At 43.3% G+C, this 22,841-nt stretch overlaps 1 protein-coding gene across 2 annotated transcripts in view; it reads right to left on the reverse strand.

Annotated features, from left to right (window-relative positions):
* itsn2 (intersectin 2) overlaps positions 1–20,746 on the reverse strand; it is a 71,798-nt gene extending 51,052 nt beyond the window's left edge. The window contains exons 1-3 of one of the 2 annotated variants that reach the window (XM_004918186.4): positions 20,564–20,746; positions 5,777–5,840; positions 2,208–2,300 (exon numbers count right to left, since the gene is read on the reverse strand). In XM_004918186.4, coding sequence (XP_004918243.2) covers positions 2,208–2,300; positions 5,777–5,819 — 136 coding nt within the window. In that variant the 5' untranslated portion in view covers positions 5,820–5,840; positions 20,564–20,746. The remainder of the gene's footprint in view (positions 1–2,207; positions 2,301–5,776; positions 5,841–20,563) is intronic. The other variant, XM_031902996.1, reaches the window with a different exon arrangement.
* Between the last annotated feature and the right edge of the window lie 2,095 nt (positions 20,747–22,841).

Here is a 22,841-nt window from a genome sequence, read left to right on the forward strand (position 1 = left end):
GATATCACTCACAATAGACGTATGGGTGCAGCAGGGTAACACTACACATTTCTAAGAGGACAAGTGAATGGGTCTGTACTTCCTAATTTGTTATAGGAATGTCACAGCTGAACCTTCATAAGTAAACAGGGAAATGGAAAATTCAACAAGCGACTTGACTTTGTAGTGCATTCCTTAGCTAATCCCCACTGCCTCATTGCCTGTACATACAATACAGGACCTTAAAGGGATAGTTTACCTTCAAATCAACATTTGGTATGATGCAAAAAGTGATATTCTGACACAATAACAACTGGTCTTTATTCTTAGTGGTTTTTGAATTATTTAAGAGTGCTGTCTGGTCACTAGGGTGCAATTTACCTTAGCAACAAGGCGTGGTGTGAATAAGACACTGGAATTTGAATAGGAGAGGGCCTGAACATAGAGTTCAGATATGGGATCTGTTATCCAGAAACCCATTATCCAGAAAATTACATGAAGGCCATCTCCCATAGAGACGATTATAAGCATATAATTCATATTTTAAAAACTGATTTTCTTTTTCTGTGTAATAATAAAACAGTACCTGTACTTGATCCCAACTAAGATATAATTACCCCTTATTGGGGGCAGAACAGCCCTATTGGGTTTATTTCATGGTTAAATGATTCCCTTTTCTCTGTAATAATAAAACAGTACCTGTACTTGATCCCAACTAAGATATAATTACCCCTTATTGGGGGCAGAACAGCCCTATTGGGTTTATTTCATGGTTAAATGATTCCCTTTTCTCTGTAATAATAAAACAGTACCTGTACTTGATCCCAACTAAGATATAATTACCCCTTATTGGGGGCAGAACAGCCCTATTGGGTTTATTTCATGGTTAAATGATTCCCTTTTCTCTGTAATAATAAAACAGTACCTGTACTTGATCCCAACTAAGATATAATTACCCCTTATTGGGGCAGAACAGCCCTATTGGGTTTATTTCATGGTTAAATGATTCCCATTTCTCTGTAATAATAAAACAGTACCTGTACTTGATCTCAACTAAGATATAATTACCCCTTAAGCTGGCCATACACGCACCGATACTATCGTACGAAACCTCGAAATTTCGTACGATATTCGGTGCGTGTATGGCATGTCGGCGAATCGCAGGAAGCTGCTGATATCGGACGACTCGCCGATCGGCCAGGTTAGAAAATTTTGATCGGGCGCCATAGAAGGCGCCTGACCAAAATCTGCCGTCAGGGCTGAATCGGCAGAAGGAGGTAGAAATCCTATTGTTTCTACCTCCTTATCTGCTGTTTCAGCCCTGACTGTGTGTGGCGGATCGGACGATGTTTTGTGCGACCGATGGTCGCACAAAACATCGTCAGATCGCCACGTGTATGGCCAGCTTTATTGGGGGCAGAACAATCCTATTGGGATTATTCAATGTTTAAATAAACCTTTTAGTAGGTATGGAGATCCAAATTATGTAAAGATCCCTTATCTGGAAAACCCCAGGTACCGAGCATTCTGGAGATAATGTGTCCCATATCTGTAATAGGTTTTTGGCTATGGGGATCTGTAACTACCCACCGCCCCCCACCCAAAGGCTGGAGAGGAAGGCAAATAATCCAAATATATGCAACAGTTAACCTAAAGGACAAGTATACTTTTATGTAGAGGATACTTTTATAAACTGGAATGTTATGTACGGAAGTTAGTGAATATTTGGGGGATTGTGGGTAGATACAAGCCCTGCAGGTGGGTGACCCTGTGCAGGAAAGGGAATCATATGACATATCTATACAAAAGAAAGCAGATAATTAGGGTTACCAAATCGACATACTTTGCTTCCCAAGCTAGTTGGGCAGTTCAGTTAAATGAAGTTCTGGAAATCCCCCACGTAAAGGGTGCTTAATAATCATGTGTTCCTAAATGTACAAGTAACCCCTATGCCTATGAAACTGCCCAGCTAGGAGCTGTTTGCATGCTAAACTCTGCTTACAACACAAGTTCCAGGGAAAGCAATGTTGCAGGGGGTAGGTATGAGGCTGAACAACAACTCCCAATACCTTGTAAATGCTGCCCATGGTGGTGAAACTGGAGGGCTGCAGGACTGATCGCCTTAATCTACCCCCAGATCTAGTGGGCTATACCATTCAAAAACTATAGGCTATAGGCACAACCACCTCTGGCTTGCCATTGGCTGGAATTGCTATAAAGGTACTCACCGCTTATGAGTCCATTGATAGGCTTAAGACTGGCAAACTGCTTATCGTGCTTGGCCCTCTCCTCCGTAGTGATGGCCCACATGCTTGGGCCGCCTGCAAACACAGCATACAGACAAAGTTTAGCTGTCACAGTGGGAATATGTGCAGCGCTGCTAAGTGCATCCGTCCCTGCTTGTACTTTATCTCCCAAACAGGAAGCGCAGGCCGAGGCCGTTACAGCAATGGGGTCACCTGCTGTATGTTAGCACCGCCACAATGAAGTGAAACAAACCCAAGTATTACACAAGGCACACAATATATCAGCCTGACAGGAATACAGAAATGAAGCATATTAAGAATTACTTGTAATGTGGGAGTAGAAAAAAAAATCAACTCAGCAGAATACAGGGTAACAATATGTAGCCGTGAACTACAACTCCCAGCATTCCCTAGCATGTCAAGTCTCTTGCACAATGCTGAAAACTGTAGTTGCAAAATGCCGCAAAGCCACAAGTATGAAATGATTGCTTAAGCTTCGGAATTCACCTCCCACATATATACATCTCTTATCTATATACTGTAGCATTCTCCACATACCTTGGTGCAGACTTTCTAAGTCATTTTAAACTATTAGGTATGTACAAACTAAATGGGAACAGTTTCACTGAGAACATACTTTAACTTCCAACATCAGAAAATAACAATAATTTACTTTGGTTTTTGCATAGCGATGTGTAAGCAAACAAATCTCCTTCCTTCTCTCACAAAGCAGCAGTCCTGCCCTGCTTTATGGCTGAGATTCTAGCTATCTGTATAACAGAGCATTCTGTCACAGTGGCACAGATCCTATCTGATCCCCCCATTGTAAGCAGCAGTCCTGCCCTGCTTTATGGCTGAGATTCTAGCTATCTGTATAACAGAGCATTCTGTCACAGTGGCACAGATCCTATCTGATCCCCCCATTGTAAGCAGCAGTCCTGCCCTGCTTTATGGCTGAGATTCTAGCTATCTGTATAACAGAGCATTCTGTCACAGTGGCACAGATCCTATCTGATCCCCCCCATTGTAAGCAGCAGTCCTGCCCTGCTTCATGGCTGAGATTCTAGCTATCTGTATAACAGAGCATTCTGTCACAGTGGCACAGATCCTATCTGATCCCCCCATTGTAAGCAGCAGTCCTGCCCTGCTTTATGGCTGAGATTCTAGCTATCTGTATAACAGAGCATTCTGTCACAGTGGCACAGATCCTATCTGATCCCCCCATTGTAAGCAGCAGTCCTGCCCTGCTTTATGGCTGAGATTCTAGCTATCTGTATAACAGAGCATTCTGTCACAGTGGCACAGATCCTATCTGATCCCCTACCCATTGTAAGCAGCAGTCCTGCCCTGCTTTATGGCATATTATATATATATATATATATATATATATATATATATATATCTCCAAAGACTATAGTCCGACTGTGTGTGCCATACTCTGTCTGCCATATGCTGCTTGTGTGTTCCATACTCTGCCTGTCCTACCCTGCCTGTGTGTTCCATACTCTGCCTGTCCTACCCTGCCTGTGTGTTCCATACTCTGCCTGCCCTACGATGCATGTGTATGCCGTACTCTGCCTGCCCTATGCTGCCTGTGTGTGCCATACTCTGCCTGCCCTATGCTGCCTGTGTGTGCCATACTCTGCCTGCCCTATGCTGCCTGTGTGTGCCATACTGTCTGCCCTATGCAGCCTGTGTGTGCCATACTCTGCCTGCCCTATGCAGCCTGTGTGTGCCATACTCTGCCTGCCCTATGCAGCCTGTGTGTGCCATACTCTGCCTGCCCTATGCAGCCTGTGTGTGCCATACTCTGCCTGCCCTATGCAGCCTGTGTGTGCCATACTCTGCCTGCCCTATGCAGCCTGTGTGTGCCATACTCTGCCTGCCCTATGCAGCCTGTGTGTGCCATACTCTGCCTGCCCTATGCAGCCTGTGTGTGCCATACTCTGCCTGCCCTATGCAGCCTGTGTGTGCCATACTCTGCCTGCCCTATGCAGCCTGTGTGTGCCATACTCTGCCTGCCCTATGCAGCCTGTGTGTGCCATACTCTGCCTGCCCTATGCAGCCTGTGTGTGCCATACTCTGCCTGCCCTATGCAGCCTGTGTGTGCCATACTCTGCCTGCCCTATGCAGCCTGTGTGTGCCATACTCTGCCTGCCCTATGCAGCCTGTGTGTGCCATACTCTGCCTGCCCTATGCAGCCTGTGTGTGCCATACTCTGCCTGCCCTATGCAGCCTGTGTGTGCCATACTCTGCCTGCCCTTTGCAGCCTGTGTGTGCCATACTCTGCCTGCCCTATGCAGCCTGAGTGTGCCATACTCTGTCTGCCCTATGCTGCCTATGTGTGCCATACTCTGCCTACCCTATGCTGCCTGTAGGAGGTGAACCTGGCAGGGGTTTGTTCTGGGAGTTTGTTAGCAGTTGGAAATAGCCATTAAATGGTCCCTAAGGTGTGTAATTAGGTGTGTAATTATGTGCTGGGGGTTGCTGTGCTATCCACAGGGGAGAAGGAGATATATGGATAGATTTAAAGGAGACATATCCTATAAACATTATGAATGTACCAGTGAATTATACTCTCTAGATATAGAAGGATTGTGCTAAAAAAGTTGTGTTTCGGACTGATTTATTGAGAAATTTGCCCAAAACCCCACTAGCCCCGCCCATCTGTTCCACTTCCTGCTGGCTGAATTCTCTATATGACCTGGGGAGCCAGCGGCCCTCCATACACTGCACTGTAGGATAGGAACCAATCAGCAGCTAGGCTGACCTGATAGGGAACTGAAGCATGTCTGTGCTTGTGTGAGTGCAGGGCTGTGATTGGCTCTCCCTCTCCTACTGTGCTTCTGGCAGGGACCGTTAGGACACGCCCACTCTCCATTTCAAACTCGGACAGAGAAGTGATAGGATCTATAGGGAGCTCCAATAAAGGGGCCATTTTTACAGATAGGATTAATTTTTAGCACAAAGTGAAACCAGCACCGTATATTATTCATAATTGCCTACAAAATTAGGGTTTTTCCCATTTATCCAATATGTCCCCTTTAAGGGTGTATCTTAATATGACATAATATATTCCTTTCACATATGAATGATGGTCGATATGCCGCAGTGAGGACCAAGCATTTGGGTTTTTGCTGTGCTACCAGCATTGTGATAACATGGGTGTGGTCTGAAGTGGGTGTGGTTTAAAAAAGGGGAGTGGTCAGCAGCCCTCCACTATGTATGCTAGAGAAATTCCAGCCCTCGGCACCACAGAAGTTGGACAGCACTGTCCTAGAGCACTGTATTGATAGAGAAAATATAAATATTCTTGGCAATGGTAGGGGCTGCCAATATGTGTTTTGTTAGCTGTTGCTAAACTGCTCAGTGCAACCTGCAACATATGAAGAATTAGAACTGAGAAAGGGTAAAATCCATACCGACCTCTGGGCACTCAATTATAACGGATCCTGCAGCAAATTTCTGGATAAAGAGAACAAATGCCACACAGTGCAATACTTGGAACTCTGCATTCTTCTCCTGGGGGGGAGCATACAAACGGTACTTACCATTCATGGCCGTGGGAAAGTGAGAAATCGTGTTCCGCAGCATGTTTCATTAACTCAGGCCCATCTGCAAGAGAGAAGCAGGTCCCCGTAAATAACGCACGCGGGCAGATCACAGGCCATGGCCCCCACTGAGCACACAGAATGCTGCTTCCTATTCAATCAAAGCCCCTCCTGTAGAAAACACAAAGCGGGCCCTTTCGCTGTCTGCTGGACTCACACTCTCTTAGTGGAAGGGTTGAACGAGGTCAGAATGGATCAATAATGGGGATTTGTAGCCTGGTAGGTAAACAGAATGCAACGGGTGGCAGCCAAATGGCAAGATGAGCACCTAACCCCTACTGGCACTCTCACCTATCATGTCAATAGGTTTACATGTTACTCCTAGATTTACTGAGGCACTAATCTCCCATTTGCCACTAGTATAAGAGTATAAGCTCCTCTGACAAGTACCTCCCTAACCTTTTCTATCTGAATTGTAATCTGATTTCCCATTCTGTAAAGTGTAAATACTGTACTGTAAATCCAACACTGTACTTAATGAAACACGCCATACAAGCTGCTTTGCCTGCCACTGCCTGGATAATATTTAACACCCTTGGGTGCTGACACAAGCAAAGCCAATCAGTGGTGTAAAGTAACCAACACAGGTCTATGCAATGACCATGGCAGCTCCATGTGACCTTGGCTAAATCTTTCCCTTCCCTATTTCAATTGTTTACCTTTTTGCACAGCAGCTAGGGTCTTATTCAAACCACTGCCTGGTTGCTAGGATAAATAAGAGACTGGAATATGAATAGGTGAAGGACTGAATGAAAAGAAACAATAAAATGTTAGCTTTACAAAGCAATCGGCCCGTGACCGGCCTGCCCGACCGATATCTGGCCTGAAATCGGGCAGATATCGATCGGGCAGGTTAAAAAATCTAGTCGGATCGGGGACCGCATTGGCTCGTTGATGCGGTCCCTGGACCGACTTTGCCTATACACGTCGTTATAATTTGATTGTTTGGGGCCAAACGATCAAGTTAGCCTGGATTCGCCTGATATCGCCCACCCGTAGGTGGAGGATATGGGGAGAAGATCCGCTTGCTTGGCGACATCGCCAAGCAATCGCACCTGAAGGTGTATGGCCACCTTTAGAAAGAGGCAGACAAGGAAGACAAATAATTAAAAAACTAGAACAAATAAATAATGAAGACCAATTGCAATGTTGCTTGGAATAGGACATTCTGTAACATACTGAGGCTGATGGCTCATGGAGCGATCTATCGCGGGCAACTAACTCGCTGTCAAATTAACTTGTGAGGGGAACTCCAACATCATAACAAAAATTGTAATTACTAGCAATTTATTTGTAAATGTCATTGCCACTGAAAGCAATATTTGTCTATGTCAGCTGCACTGCTGGTTCTGACTCAGAACAAGAGAAGCGCTAAATAAATACTGCTTTCAGCAACAAGCACACAGCATTAAAACCACTGAAAATATTTAATGAATGTATATTGGAAAGGTGCTCAGAATGACATTGTCTTTTATTAATGCAAAAAAAACAAAAAAAGACAAACAGTTCTTGGGTGCAGCTACCCTTTAATCTAGTCAACAACAATGTGAATATATTTGCTATTTATTCTATAATGCAGCTATAACTATAAATATAAGGGAATATATATAGGGAATATTGCCTCCTATTCAGTTCCAGTGTGCATAATGAGCTATACAAGGAAAGATGAAAGTGAGAGAATGTAAGCAGGATTCAGGAACTTTGCCAACGCCCCGAGTACTGGATGCTAGCTAGTGCCCGTAACTATTTCCATTGGCACATCCCAGGCTCGTCTCCAAGCTCCCAGACGGGGCACGTACCATGCTGATCTGCCCAGGAGCCAGGTACAGGCAAATAGAACGTCAGCAGCACGGGGTGAAACCCAAGCACAAGAGCCAATGTGATGCAGACAATGGCATTTCTAAACCAGCACTGAAGCTATTTGTTTTACAGCTTTTCATTGAAACTCTTTTGGGGTAGAATATAAATAAAACATGGACTGCTGCAGTACCACTTGTCACCACATGCAGCAAACAGTCTCTTTTCCCATAGGGTCTCAACAGAACAACGCCAAAGCCTGACTGCTGCTACATATATAAGGCACTGATGGGCAAGAAAGTTTAACCCTATAACAAATATTCTTACTTAATCAACTTGGTGAGCTGCACAGCCAGTGTCGGACTGGCCCTCCAGGATACCAGGGAAACTCCCGGTGGGCCCAGGTGTCAGTGGACCCTCCTGCTCCTGACCATTTGGCCTGTTTCATAGTCATTCCCTATTTCTGAATGGGAATAAAGAGGAGAAATAGATGGAAGAATAGATGCTAGCATGTAAATAAAAGACACTAGGAGAGTAAATAGGTTGGGTGGAAAGGAGGAAAAATTGTTTGGAGAGTGGGCCTATGGTCTAAGGTTTTCTGGTGGGCCCGTGGGGTCCCAGTCCGACACTGTCCACAGCTTCAAATATGCAGAGAGTGATCACAGAAAGGAACATTATTCTATTACTACAGAAGTAAAAGGAGAGTTTATCACCTTTGGAGTTGGATCATCTTTAAGTTAACTTTTAGGGGCACATTTACTAATCCACGAACGTCGGAAAAGCGTCCGAATGCGTTTTTTCCGTAATGATCGGTATTTTTGCGACGCCGTCGCGAAAAAATCGGATTGGTTTTTCCGCCATTTACAATTGCTCAATACGAAAAAATCGCGCTGGTGACGAAAAAGTCACGCAAAATACGATAAAGTCGTGACGGTGACGAAAAAATTACGCAAAATACAAAAATTCGGATTCGTGGATTAGTAAATGTGCCCCTTAGTATGTTATAGAATGGCCAATTCTACGCAACTTTTTATTTGGTCTTCATTACTTTTTTTTTTTTTTTTCGTTCTTCTTCTGATTCTTTCCAGCTTCCAAATGGGGGTCACTGACCCCGGCAGCCAAAAAACTATTGCTCTGTGAGGCTACAGTTTTATTGCTACATTGTTACATTTTCTTACTTATGTTTCTATTCAGATCCTCTCCTATGAATATATCAGTCTCTCATTCAAACCACTCCATGGTTGTTAAGATTAATTGGACACTAGCAACCAGGGAACTTGTGAAATTTCAAACTGGAGAGTTTGCTGAACTAAATAAAAAAGCACAAATAATAACAAAATGAAGACTATTTTCAAATTGTCTCAGAATATTACTTGCTACATCATACTAAAAGTTAACTCAAAGTTAAACAACTCTTTTAACTTGAAATTTACTTTTAGTATGATGTAGACTGCAGCATTATAATGCAATTTGCTATTGGTCTGACAGCCATAGCACTGTTGCAACTTGAATGGCTGCCCCCATGGCTACATGGCAGCTTATGTATAATTTATAGTAATAGTGCCAACAATGCCAGCTTGTTTGAAGCAGGACCTTTGTTTACAGCCATAATCATTAGGTTTAGTGCTCATTAACTTCTGTATGCGGGGGTGGGGTTGACAAAAGCCTGTAATTGTGCCGAGGGAGCCTAATAAATTCCAGTGGGCCAGTCTGAGTATGTAACACTCCACAAAACAGCCAAGTGCTCCTCTTTGACCCAATTTGTACTTGACAATGGCAGGTAACCAATCACAAGACCGCAAACGCAACAAAAAAATCATGCAACTGCTGAAACACGTTGCCAGGGGTAACTGCAGTTCAGAAATCAGTCTGTACAAACTGCCTGAAGGCAAACAAATACGAAGAAATAAAAGTTCTGTTCCACAAACATACACTGGAGAGTGTAGAACGATCCCATTGAATAGCATAATGTGCGGAACAGACTAATCTTAATTGTACGGAACAGCTCAAACCATGGAACAACTACAGTACTAAGATTTATAGATAAATACATAGGTCTGGGTTACACAGGGGCAAAATTAACTCTTAATGGCCTTTATTTTTTTACTAATCCCAAATTAAATTTTTTTGTTCCTCAGATCACCAGTTTGAAATTTTAACCTGGTTACCTGGTTGCTGTGCCCCCCTCCCCTCCATAGCAACCAGGCACTGGTTTGAGACTGGAAGAGGAACAGGAAAAGGGCAGGTACCGGTATTTAAATTATTTGGGTCTTGTATTTTATAATAGGAGTGAGAATGTGAGAGACAGATGAGAGAGAAAGAGATGATGGATAGACAGATAGATAGATAGGCCATTGCCTTAAGCTGGCCATACACGTGGCGATCTGACGATGATTCGTACGACCATCGGTCGCACGAAACATCGTAAGATCCGCCACACACCATTCAGGGCTGAATCAGCAGGTAAGGAGGTAGAAACAATAGGATTTCTACCTCCTTCTGCCGATTCAGTTCTGAAGGGAGAATTTTGGTCAGGCGCCTTCTATGGCGCCCAATCAAAATTTTCAAACTGGTCCGATCGGCGAGTCGTCCGATATCAGCAGCTTCCTGCGATATCGGTCGACTTGCCGACATGCCATACACGCACCGATTATCGTACGAAACCTCGTGCATGTATGGCCACCTTTAGAATGTCAATATGGGTTATCTTTAAGATTTATGTTTATTTTCTCAGTTGTACAGTTCAGTTATCAGTCAGTGGAATGTAGAGAGATGTAGTACAACACTATCAGTAGCGTGCTATGTTCCTAATTTCTGTTTAAAAGGGTCAGATTAGCGTAAGGGTGGGCACCCTGTAACCAGCAGTGCAATGAGCCAATCCTGGGAAAGGAGAGCATACTGAGCACTCAGTTATCCCATTAGAGACTGAGGGCAATAAGCTTGGTGTGTGAGATTCGCTGCAAGATGCAAACATGGGATACCCTTCATGTCAGTGACTTTTCTGGGCCCCAATATACTGGCTAATTAACTTGATTTCCAGAAGGTAATGGCACACAGGGCACCCATAGATATCGACATAGAAATATATGTGTTTTGATGCAACCACACCACCATATGCATGGACCCTTACAATTTGATACACTACTTTCATTAGAGTTTCACCCACCAACGCTGCTAATGAGACCCTTTACATCTGAATACATCACCAAGGCCAACAATGATTAGGGGATCAGGACACCTATGGCCTCTCCGGTTCTGGAGCATGTGGGGGAGTCCAATGTCAGGTGCTACAAACCATAGAATAGTCATTATTTGGAAGCAGCGGTTAAACTAAGATGCCTAGGGGAGCCTTATAGTGTGCATACCAGTTCCCTCTCTGGAACCCACATGCATTATACCAACCTGTTTAAAATCAACAATCTGGTTGCTATGGGTTACTAGAACTTTTATTACATTATCCACTCAGTGTTCTGTAGAAAGTACAAACTCCCTGAGTGGCTGGGAAGTGACTAGTCCGTATGCAGGTGTCACCATATCCAAAACAAGCTTCAGTCTACCTTAGAGCTGACTAATAACAACAGGACTGGGTGCTTAGATCAGTGATCCCCAACCAGTGGCTCAGGGGTAACATGTTACTCACAGGTGCTTATTTTTCAATTTCTGGCTTGGAGGCAAGTTTTGGTTGCATAAAAACCAGGTGTACTGCCAAACAGTCAAGTGTAGGCTGTCAGTGCATATAAGGGCTACCAATTAACCAATAATGGTCTTTATTTGGCACCCCAGGAACTTTTTTTATGTGTGTGTTGCTCTCCAACTCTTTTACATTTAAGTGTAGCTAACAGGTTAAAAAAAAAAAAAAAAAAGGTGGGGGATGCCTGGCTATGAATTTTCTCTTGGGCCAGCGAGTCTTCCCTCATAGCCCTGCCTTGTGGCTTGGAGTTTCCAGTTCTTGTTAGTCAAATGAATAGAGGAAACGAGCCAGAACACACAATGAAGGAGATGACCCCGGGTACATTCCAGTTCCAACTGCAACCCAACCATCTAGCCCTATAGCATGCATGGGCCAATTAATGCTAAAATTCAACTTTCCCCATTTTCACAGCAGCTGAAGGGGGATGCTGCGTAACTGGCTATACCTGCTATCCTGCCAGCATACCTGCCTATAACAGACTCCATTCAGAGCAATGGCTGCCATCACACTCAGGAAGGTAGAACCTGATTCTGGGAGCAACTGGTTTATTCAGCACCCTAATTAACTCCTGCTAATACAAGTTATACCGGTTGTTCGGGAAACTCGGTTCCGAGATTCAGCTCCTCTTTTTTTATAGATACTGACTAATAATATAGAAAGAGATTGTACTGTATACAACATTGCAAATAAAAACACACAAAGGGTCTGCTCTGACCCAAATAATAATTAGCTTAAAGGACAATGAAAGGTTAATATAAATTAAAAGTAAGTCTAAAGGCATTCTTTTTAAGTACTAAAATTCCCAGATCCCTGCTTGCTTCTCTGAGATATGGTGCTGGCAGCCTACAGCAGTGTGAAGCCTACAGTGACATCACTGAAATCTCTCTCCCCTTCCTGTAGGTGCCAGCGGCAGCCTTCCTATTCTCTGAGCATGTGTGTAACTTGATCCTGTCTCCTGTTCTGAGCTACACATGCCCACCAGCCAATCAGAAGCGGATCTGGCAGAGGGGAGGGGGGGAGGGAATGAAACACATGTGCAGTATGAAGCAAGGAGGGAAAGGAAGGGGGAATACCTTTTTAGAGATGGCTGCCTGTTCTAGAAAATAAGTAAGTGTGACTGAGTAAATATGTGATTAGGTGAGCCAAAAGTGTGGTGTTTTTACTAAACAATAGGAGGACTATTGGGCACTATGCTTTTTACATTTTGACTTGCATTCTTCTTTAACCCTGCAGGTAACTATTTGGGTCAGGCAAATAGTGTTCGGAAATGCTTTGGGCAATGGAGGGGGTTCCCACTTTCACCACAGTAAGTGCAAAGCACAAATAACCGGAATGCAGCTGAACTCCTCAGTTCTCCCAATGGGTCCCAGTTCCAGTTTTGAGACTGCACTTTCATTAAAAGCAGAAGTGGGAAGAACTGTTATTACTTCTCATTGCAAGTGTGGCCCAAGTGTGTTATAGCCCATATAAACGGAGGCAAGGGAAGAAGCAAAACAAAGGACCGTTACATAGATTTTATAGATATTATTAGATTCCTGAAACAAGAAGAAGCAACCAGCTGATTACCAGTGCAAGTCTCAGTGCCAGAGGGCCACCAATTATTACTTTTAACAACTATATTATTGCTCTCACAACCCTACCAACACTCGGGTTTAGTCTACATACCCTCGGATTCCCTTTCCTAAAGCACCACCCACTATGGAACGGACTATGCTGAAACCAGAGCTCCGGTAAACAAACTCCTCTGGGGAAAAGACTGATGTGAATGATGTATAATCTCTGTAAAGCACTGCGAAACTGCATTACTGCTATAAATACTGGGAATAAATAACAAGCTCTGTATAAACAAACCCCTCTTCTCTTCCAACAGTTGAACCATAGGATGTTGGAAAGTGAAACGACTTTCAGTTTTATTCTTGTAACAATTCAGTGACAGAAATAAATAAAGCCATATATATATATATATATATATATATATATTCCTTAAAGGGAAGTTATATTAGCTTTTTACTGTAAGTGACACATTCTTGAATCAGTTCAGAAATATCCATATATTGTGTTATTTATTGCATTACACAGGATAAAAACTAAAACTGAAACTAAGATCCATTCCAACTTCCTGGTTCATAAAAGCTACTTAAAACAAAACCAGTTCAATGACAAGACTTCCATATAATGAGCTATTCCTTATTTCAAAGCCTAACTAAGGCTCCAGCTGGGGGGAGGGAGGGGTTTGTTTATACAGTGGGCTTCAGGGTGGGCCTGTCAGAACAGAAGTTTTCCCAGTTTAGTGCATAAAACAACAAAAAAGTCAAAACGTATGACTTGTAAAAGCATGACTGAACTTGTGCATTTACATTACAGTGCATTGCCAAAGAATGTCCGTGACCCCATTCCCCCTAAAATTAGGTCAATTATTTGCAAGCTTTTTTGGTTGACCCTTTTGTGTGGAATCAATATGGCCATGGAGTCTTAGAAGCCAGATGAAGTGGCTTGATGTTCAGTCAGTATTGACTTATCTATATGGTAAAGGAAATGCCTTTCATTTATTGACCACCTCAAGCTAAGTACTCCTGTTGAAACCAACTCAACATGCCCCATCTGCCATGGCATGTAAGATAAACAGAATGTTATATGAGTAAGGGAGAATTCTGGGAACGGAGTGGGGATATTCTCCTATACACACTGTCCCAGGAATATCCCTCTATTTGCTGGGAATATACAGCCGTCACCATTTATGGATTGTAGGTAATGATCTCTGGCTCCACCAAGACCCATCATAGGTTCTCCATCTCCATGTCACCATCTGTTGGCTTCCTTCATAAACAAGCTAGGCAAGTCCCAAACAGCAAACAGAACTGAACTGGCTGCTTGCCATAGCAACCCCTTACTATGAAACCTACCCTGAATGAGTTCCTGAATGGTTGACTTATTAAAGAAAGTTTTTAGTTATTACTGCTGGCATTCCACTTAGGAACTCACATCTCAGAATGTCTTTTTAGACTGCCATTGATGCAATGTGTATACTTTGAAATCTACACCAGCCATGCGTGGCGTTGGGTAAAGCCTTCTGCTCTACAGGTGCCAACAAGCCATAATGTGCAGAGTCAGGCACTTCCTTACAGCTAAAGGACTGTAAATAACACAATAAATATGCTGCCTGTATCAAATCCTCTTCAGGTCATGTTGATGTGCCTGGGTTTGTAGTTTTTGGGCTCAAGCCCCGCCTCTGAGGTCCAGCGGTTTGTTACGGATATATGAAAAAGCTCATTTTTGCAATGATATCATTTCAAAAATATCTAAATCAGCAAATAAAAATATTTGCTTTAAATCTTTCACTAACTGCCCTTCAGGCTGGGATTGTAGCAAATAATAATTCAATTGTGCTTAAAAGGGCAAGTTAACCTACGGTTTTAATTTAAGTATGTTATAAATGGATGTGCTTTTTAATTGGCCTTAGCTTCCTATTTGCAGCCAGTAAGCCACTTTCTGGGTGTTGGGGTTACTGGCTGGTACCCAGCAAACAGACTGGCTTGTAAGGGTTTCACTGGTCATTTAAAAAAAAAAAAAACAAAAAAGATAAATACATTTTTTTTATTGCTCATCATATTATTCAGGCCCTCTGCTACTCATTGACTACTCTGACCTTTAAACTGCTGCCTGACTGCAAGGGCAAATAAGCCCTAGAAATAGTTTAAATACCAAAACCGGGAGTAAATACTGCAATAAACAATAGGAGGACTACTTGCCTGTCTACACCATAATAAAAGTTCATTTTAAAATTAATTATCCCTTTATTGGTGCCTTTCCCACTGATTTCTGACTTACTAGTCTTGATGCCAGAGGATTCTCATTTTAGAATCTAGATCACATGGTCTCCCATTGTTATGATGATATATTTATATTATTTATATATTTTTTTTTAATTATTTTTGAATTATTTGCTTTCTTTTCCAGATTTCAAACAGGGTCAATGACCCCAGCAGTCAAATTGTAGATGTTTAAGGCCACAATTTCATGGTTATTGTTAATTTTTATTACACATCTTTCTATTCAGATCATGTTACACTCCCACGTATTAATGGTATGGCCCCTGCAGTGGAACACATAACTCTCATTTGCTTCCCAAGTGCCAGCAGCACAATTAGTCAAGATGCCGAACAATGCTGTGACGGGTACACTCCCATTACAATGCCAAAGCAAACTATTTATCTTGCTTGTGTGTTGTGTGCCTGCAGCTTATTGGATTATCCTCATCAGGCAAGTCATCACCAGCTGCTGAACCAAAGCCGCCCAATATTTTGTTATTAAGTTATTAAATGAAAGTTATTGCTAAACGTAAATGCTATTGGTAGCATTAGCAACACGTCTCTTTCTGGTCTCTGCTGTGCTGGTTCTAACTCTTGAAACTATGTAGCACAATCCAGCAGAGTAGCAGAGCTGTGAAGAAGGATGCAAAGCAATGTGGGAACTGGAGGGCTAGAGTTGTAGTTCAACAAAGATGTTTTTATGGACAAGTGAATAAAGATGATTTTTTATTGAAAAGAGATCCTGGAGTGCTCCGTCTTTATACATATTTTTTCGCTGGGAACTGGAGGGGAGTTGGCTACTGCTACTCTGTGGCAAGGGCTATCAGTGCCCGTAAGGGCCAGCACTGCAAAGGGATAGCCTTGGGGTACTGAAGGTCCCCCCCATGGGTTCCTGAGTGTAACAGTCTACACTGTTACTACTGATTCTGGTTTTGCATCTAGTTATACTGCACATATTTTTATCTATCTGTTACCGGTATATTCTATTGTTCAATATAGTGTTCTGGCTATGAATGACTGGCACCCAGTATCTGTGTTACAGTGCCAAGAAGCAGACCATGCAGCCTAGGAGTTGCCACTTTTTGTGGAACAGAAAAACCTTTATCCAATATGAATACATTTTATCACGCAGCATTTTTTAGCAGACAGAACAGTAAAATTCCATCCAAGTAGTAACCCTAACATTGCCCAATACACCATCTTTCACTTACATCTGTGAGGGTCCTTTCTGAGCATCAGGGATCTGAATGTAACCTATGTTCTACCTTTTTGGAGATCCCTTTTGGTAACCTCAACATATATACATACATACATACAGTAGCTCTTGCTAAAGTAACTATATGTTATTATTTTCCTTAAACTCAGCACTATTTAACCAGTATGCAGGAACTGGCACGCTTGTGGTAATGACAGAGGGCCCCATCCCTGTGGGTGTGATGTGTAATAACAATCAGTACAGAATTGCCCAAACTCACCTGCCTTCCTCTTCCTGTTATGACTCTGCCCCGGCCACTGGATACCTGCGTGTTAACCAAGCTTGAACGAGTAACGCTGGATTATCAGCATGTGCTGCTGCATGAACGTGCACCAAACCCCATTCTCATTTACAGTAGGGGGTACATTATCCCTTATAATACATGAGTGATACTCAGAGTTCCCTGTATAACTCAGCCTGCAGCGTTGTGCCTTTATATGGGCACAGAACCCTCAGTGACTGCTAATATCCTTATCATTTACAGTAGGGGGTACATTATCCCTTATAATACATGAGTGATACTCAGAGTTCCCTGTATAACTCAGCCTGCAGCCTTGTGCCTTTATATGGGCACAGAACCACTCAGTGACTGCTAATATCCTTATCATTTACAGTAGGGGGTACATTATCCCTTATAATACATGAGTGATACTCAGAATTCCCTGTATAACTCAGCCTGCAGCCTTGTGCCTTTATATGGGCACAGAACCCCTCAGTGACTGCTAATATCCTTATCATTTACAGTAGGGGGTACATTATCCCTTATAATACATGAGTGATACTCAGAGTTCCCTGTATAACTCAGCCTGCAGCCTTGTGCCTTTATATGGGCACAGAACCCCTCAGTGACTTCTAATATCCTTATCATTTACAGTAGGGGGTGCATTATCACTAATAATAATACATGATTTCCCTCTGACATATATATGTAAAGGATCCATTATTCAGAAAGTTCTAAATTATGGGGATGGCCATCTCCAAAGACTCCATTTTAAGCTAATTCAAATTTTTAAAAAAATGATTTTCTTTTCCTCTGTAATAATAAAGTGCATTGTACTTGATGGTAACTAAGCTGCATGAATCCATACTGGTGGTAAAACAATCCTATTGGGATTATTTAAAGTTCAATTGATTTTTAGTGACAAGGTCTGGTGATCCAAATTATGGAAAGATCCATTATTCATAAAACCCCAGGTCCTGAGCATTCTCGATAATATATCCTTTACCTGTATATACACACACACCTCACATGCCTCACTGCCCTGTTTTAGAAAAGATAAAATGTGCAGACACGCAGCTGAGACTGACTGCACATACATTACACTAAAGCACCAATCATGAAATTGCAGTTTGTATGCTTAGAAGACATGTCCCACATTAAAGCAACCAAACTGCAACTCCCAGAACATAATACTAACTGTGGTTTCAATTCATACTAGGGTAAAAGTATAATTTTGTTTATTCTAAAGGACAACAAAAAGAAGCTTTTAGTGTTTAGAAAAAAGCGGCTGCCAGATTCCATCATTCCACCCAGCTGATTTTTAAAACTGTGTAGCCAATATATATCATAGACCAGTATTAAAGGGGCGGTTCACCTTTAAGTTTAACTTTTATTACGTTATAGAATGGACAATCCTTAGCAACTTTTCATTTTTATAGGTTTTGAATTATTTGGACCATCTTCTTCTATTAGAAGCAACTACTTGACGCCAGAAAATCCCCTGCCATAGACAATACTTAGAATTGCCTCTGCTAAAACACACAGACAGTTATCTGTAAATGATCAGAATTGTCTGCTTCTGTAGCCACAACAAGTAGCTGCTACTAGTAGCTCCGTGTGTCCTCACCCTAAAATAGGGTCCCTAGCAGCCCATAAACTACTATATGAGGCTACAATTTTATTGTTACGGTAATTTTTTATTACTTATGTTTCTATTTAAACCCTCTTCTATTCATATTCTAGTCTCTCATTGAAACCACTGCCTGGTTGCTAGGGTAATAATAATCTGGTATAGCAACCAGATAGCTGCTGAAATTCCAAACTGGAGAGTTTCTAAACAAAAAGCTAAATAATTCCAAACCCACAAATAATAAAAAATGAAGAGCAATGGAAAATGGTCTCAGAATAGCACGCTCTATATCATACTAAAAGCTAATTCAAAAGATAAACAACACATTTTATTATATAGTAACAACACGTTTCAGGCCCTTTTTAAAGTGTGAACCCAGGACCCCCAGTTCTACAGACAGTGCTAACCTGGGAGCCACCTATGATAACAGGCCATGACATCGAGGATTTAGCATAAATTCTCAGTAATTGAATAATGGCCCAGTCCCCAGCTGATCCCGCTAGCTAATTCCCCTGTGACTATGCAAAAGGAAAACATTACAGAGCAATCACAGGGGAATGTGTTCTCCAACAGCAGCAGGTTACATTATTGTTTGGAAAGCTCTTTCATCTGGCCCTCAAGGCCAGCCAAGCGCCCGGCTATATGGTCTGACAATTCTTTTTTTTTTTATTGGGGGAGGAGCTTAATCTTATTCAGTTCCAGGACCCTGGCAGTGTAATCAAGATCCACCTGACCTATAATAGCCCCCAATCTTCTTTTCTGCTGATTCCCTGCCCATACTCTGTGCTGCTGTCACTTACCTGAGCTTAGGGGCCCACTCACTATATACTGTATATATAGAATATAAATGTCTCACTATCCTGTATATATAGAATATACATGTCACTATACTGTATATAGCATTTACATGTCACACTATCCTGTATATAGCATATAAATGCCACAATATCGCCTGAGATTAGGGACCCACTCACACTATCCTGTATATATAGAATATAAATGTCCCACTATCCTGTATATATAGAATATAAATGGCACACTATCCTGTATATATAGAATATAAATGTCACACTATCCTGTATATATAGAATATAAATGTCACACTATCCTGTATATATAGAATATAAATGTCCCACTATCCTGTATATATAGAATATAAATGTCCCACTATCCTGTATATATAGAATATAAATGTCCCACTATCCTGTATATATAGAATATAAATGTCCCACTATCCTGTATATATAGAATATAAATGTCTCACTATCCTGTATATATAGAATATAAATGTCACACTATCCTGTATATATTGATTATAAATGTCACACTATCCTGTATATATAGAATATAAATGACACACTATAACCTGAGCTTAGGGACCCACTCACAATATACTATATATAAAACATTAATTTCACAATACAAGGCTAATTCAGACTCCAATTACACGGCAGATCAGAAACCAATGCATTCTGCCTCAATTTAAGAATCAGCTTCTATGACAGAGGAACCTCATTTTCTGTTTCACCCCTAAGCTTAGCTTCTCAACAGCAGCCCAGAGCACACTGAGCATGTGCAATGCCACTGACACTTAAAGCTGGCCTAACAAAATCCAAGATGGAGAAAACGTTGAAGGCCTAGATCATTACAATTATAGGATTGTTAAACCTCTAGGTACAGTGAGTTCAGTATATTCAACAGAGCATTTCCAGCTAAAATCTTTTCTTGGCCTTAAGTTCTCCTTTAATCCACTTGGCCTTAATAAGGACTTACATGTGGATACAAACAAATGCAGTAAATCCAGCCATGTGTCCAAAGCAACCCACACACTGCATCTATTTCCAGTCTTCCCCTAAGGGGCCCCCTATGAACCAGAGGGCCCAAGGCAAACACATTTCAGCCCAGCCCTATAGCAGACAGTAATGGTGTTAGTATAGTGTTGGGCCTGTTGCTTTGAGAAGAGAAATGGATATGTTACACTTGCAGAAGCTCCCAGGCACCCCCCCGCATCAGTCACACTCACTATGGCATTAGCCAGCCATACACAAGCCTGACAGCCGGACACACGGCCACAGATACCCTATAATCACACAGCTATCTCCAGGGATATGCAGCCTTCTTCTGCGTGTTTCTAAACTACAACTCCCAGTATGCCCTGCACGGCGCTGCTATGTGTAGATGTTGAAGTTTATGTAACAGCTGTGGCGCCGAGGGCTGTCAAACGCTGCCATGCACATGGACGAACGCAGCTGTGACAGGTCCCCCATTGCGCACACTGCACCCCACTTCCCCCACACACCTGCCAGAAGCACCCCGGGTACTGACCTCCAGTGCTGCGCGTCTCTTCCTGCTGAGACCAAGCGCTGCCAGCCTCTCTATGCCTTGAGCACCATTTCCCTACAGCAAGCCCCACAGGACAAACCAGTTCCGAAAGCGCAGCCGTCACACGCCCTGCGTCAGGCCGAGTTGCCCAATGACAAGGTGCGCCGCTGGGCAGAGAGAGCGGGAGGGCGCCAGCAGGTGTATTGCTGCTGTTGATTTGCTGGTGCTTGGCAGCTCGCCGTGGCGGAGTCATTCGGTCGGTGTAAAACGAAAAAAAGCAGTGGACGTGATTAGCTTTTACAGGGAGTCATAACATTGGAACAGTGTGGGTTTTACTTATTCGGGTATTTATGTGCAGCCCGGGGCAAATTGGCATAGTGTGCACTAAATAAATAGAATTTGTATGCCAGGGGTGTGGAGTTTCATTAGCTAACAAGGGGCAATGCAGTAGCAGGTTGCAAGTTTGCTCCGTTCGCAGTAACGCATAGCAACCAATCAGTAAGCGGCATTCACTAGTCTAAGGAACGCAAATGTTGCTGAAGTTACTCCTGAGGCAATGTTTGCACCTGTAATTCATAAAAATTAACCTTCCAATATGCCCTGACTACACGCACAGTTTGGGCCAAAACTGCCTTTATCTGAGGTAATTTTGGATGGGTTTTTGGCCTTTTTCAGTTGGAGTTAACACTAATTTCAGTGCAAATTATGGTTAGAGTGAGACTGGGCTGTTACTGTGGTGACCACTGTTATTACATAGTAAGTTAGGTAGAAAAAAGACGTACACAAACACACATTTTTTCGGACTCTGCCTATTTTGTTTGAATCCACCCCCCCCATGCTTCCCATAATACACAACTTAATTAATATTAACCTTCGCTCAGGGCCGGAACTAGGGGTAGGCAGAAGAGGCAGCTGCCTAGGGCGCAACGATTGGGGGGCGCCAGGCAGGCATCTCTTCTGCCTACCCCTAGTGCTACTTTGTCATTGCCTCCGCTGCTTGTCATTAGCGGCGGAGGCAATGACCGATCTAATCTCACCGCCCCCCCCTGCACCTCCTCCTGTGCTTTGGCGCGCATGCGTCGTTGGGGGGGCGGAGTTGGCCGACCGGGTTGCCTAGGGCGCCCGGTCGGCTTGGCCCGCCCCTGCCTTCGCTGTTAAAAAAGACCTAAAACCCACCCATAATTACATCAGTTACACATCGCTGTGCGTAATCAGGGTCAGACTGAGGCAGTAGCCCCAGTGGGCCCTGCACCCCTGAAGGTGCCCTTGCCATGTCCCACACACCCTGCACTGTGCCCACCTAACCCCCCACCCCATGTCCTCCCCTGAGTGCAAAACTTACTTTCAACGTGTCAGGGGAGGGACACTGGCGGCTGGGGGATTGGCGACAGGGATCTGGTCTGGGCCGCTGGGGGGTCCACCTTTTTTTTTCCCAGATGCCCCGTGGCCCAGTCCGACCCTGAGCATAATCAGGTGCATGGTTGGAACATATACAAATCCCACCCCCCCAAAAAAGGGCTAGTGTCATGAAGTTAGGGGGGCAAAATAGTAGAGCTGGGCGGTATGACCAAAAATTTATATCACGGTATTTTTCAAAATTATATCGGTATCACGGTATTTGACGGTATATAAATAAAAAATAAATAATAAATATTGGTGGCCCCCCCCCCCCAACAACAACCCCAACAACCCCAGCCCCCCCCAACAACCCCAACACCAACCCCAGCCCCCCCAACCCCAGCCACAACCCCCCCAGCCCCAGCCACAACCCCCCCAACCACAACCCCCCCAACCCCAGCCACAACCCCCCCAGCCAGCCCCCCCAGCCCCAGCCACAACCCCCCAGCCCCCCCAACCACAACCCCCCCAACCACAACCCCCCAGCAGAACTTACCCAACTTGTGGTTCCTCCAGCTCCAGTGATGCGTCCTAGCGACGTCGCGTGCGCGCCGACGTCACGTACGCACGGGCGCAACCCGGATGTGATTGGAGAAAAACAGCAGGAGGCGCGCATACCGGTATAGCGGTATGTTTAAAACTCATACCGTTTTTTTTTTAAAAAATGGTTTACCGGTTAAACCGGTATACCGCCCAGCACTACAAAATAGTGTGACTTTTCGTGTTTTTAAAGGTTATATTCTCTCAAAACTATTCTTCCAGCCCAAGGGCTACCATCTTGCCATGTGGTTATGTTTTTTTCCAGCAACACTTAGTATTTATATAACCCGGTAGGGTGCAGCCAAGGGGGGTGTAACAAGAAATGTCCAGGTCATAAAAACCT

The sequence above is a fragment of the Xenopus tropicalis genome, chromosome 5 (assembly GCF_000004195.4).
Source record: "Xenopus tropicalis strain Nigerian chromosome 5, UCB_Xtro_10.0, whole genome shotgun sequence".
NCBI lineage: Eukaryota > Metazoa > Chordata > Amphibia > Anura > Pipidae > Xenopus > Xenopus tropicalis.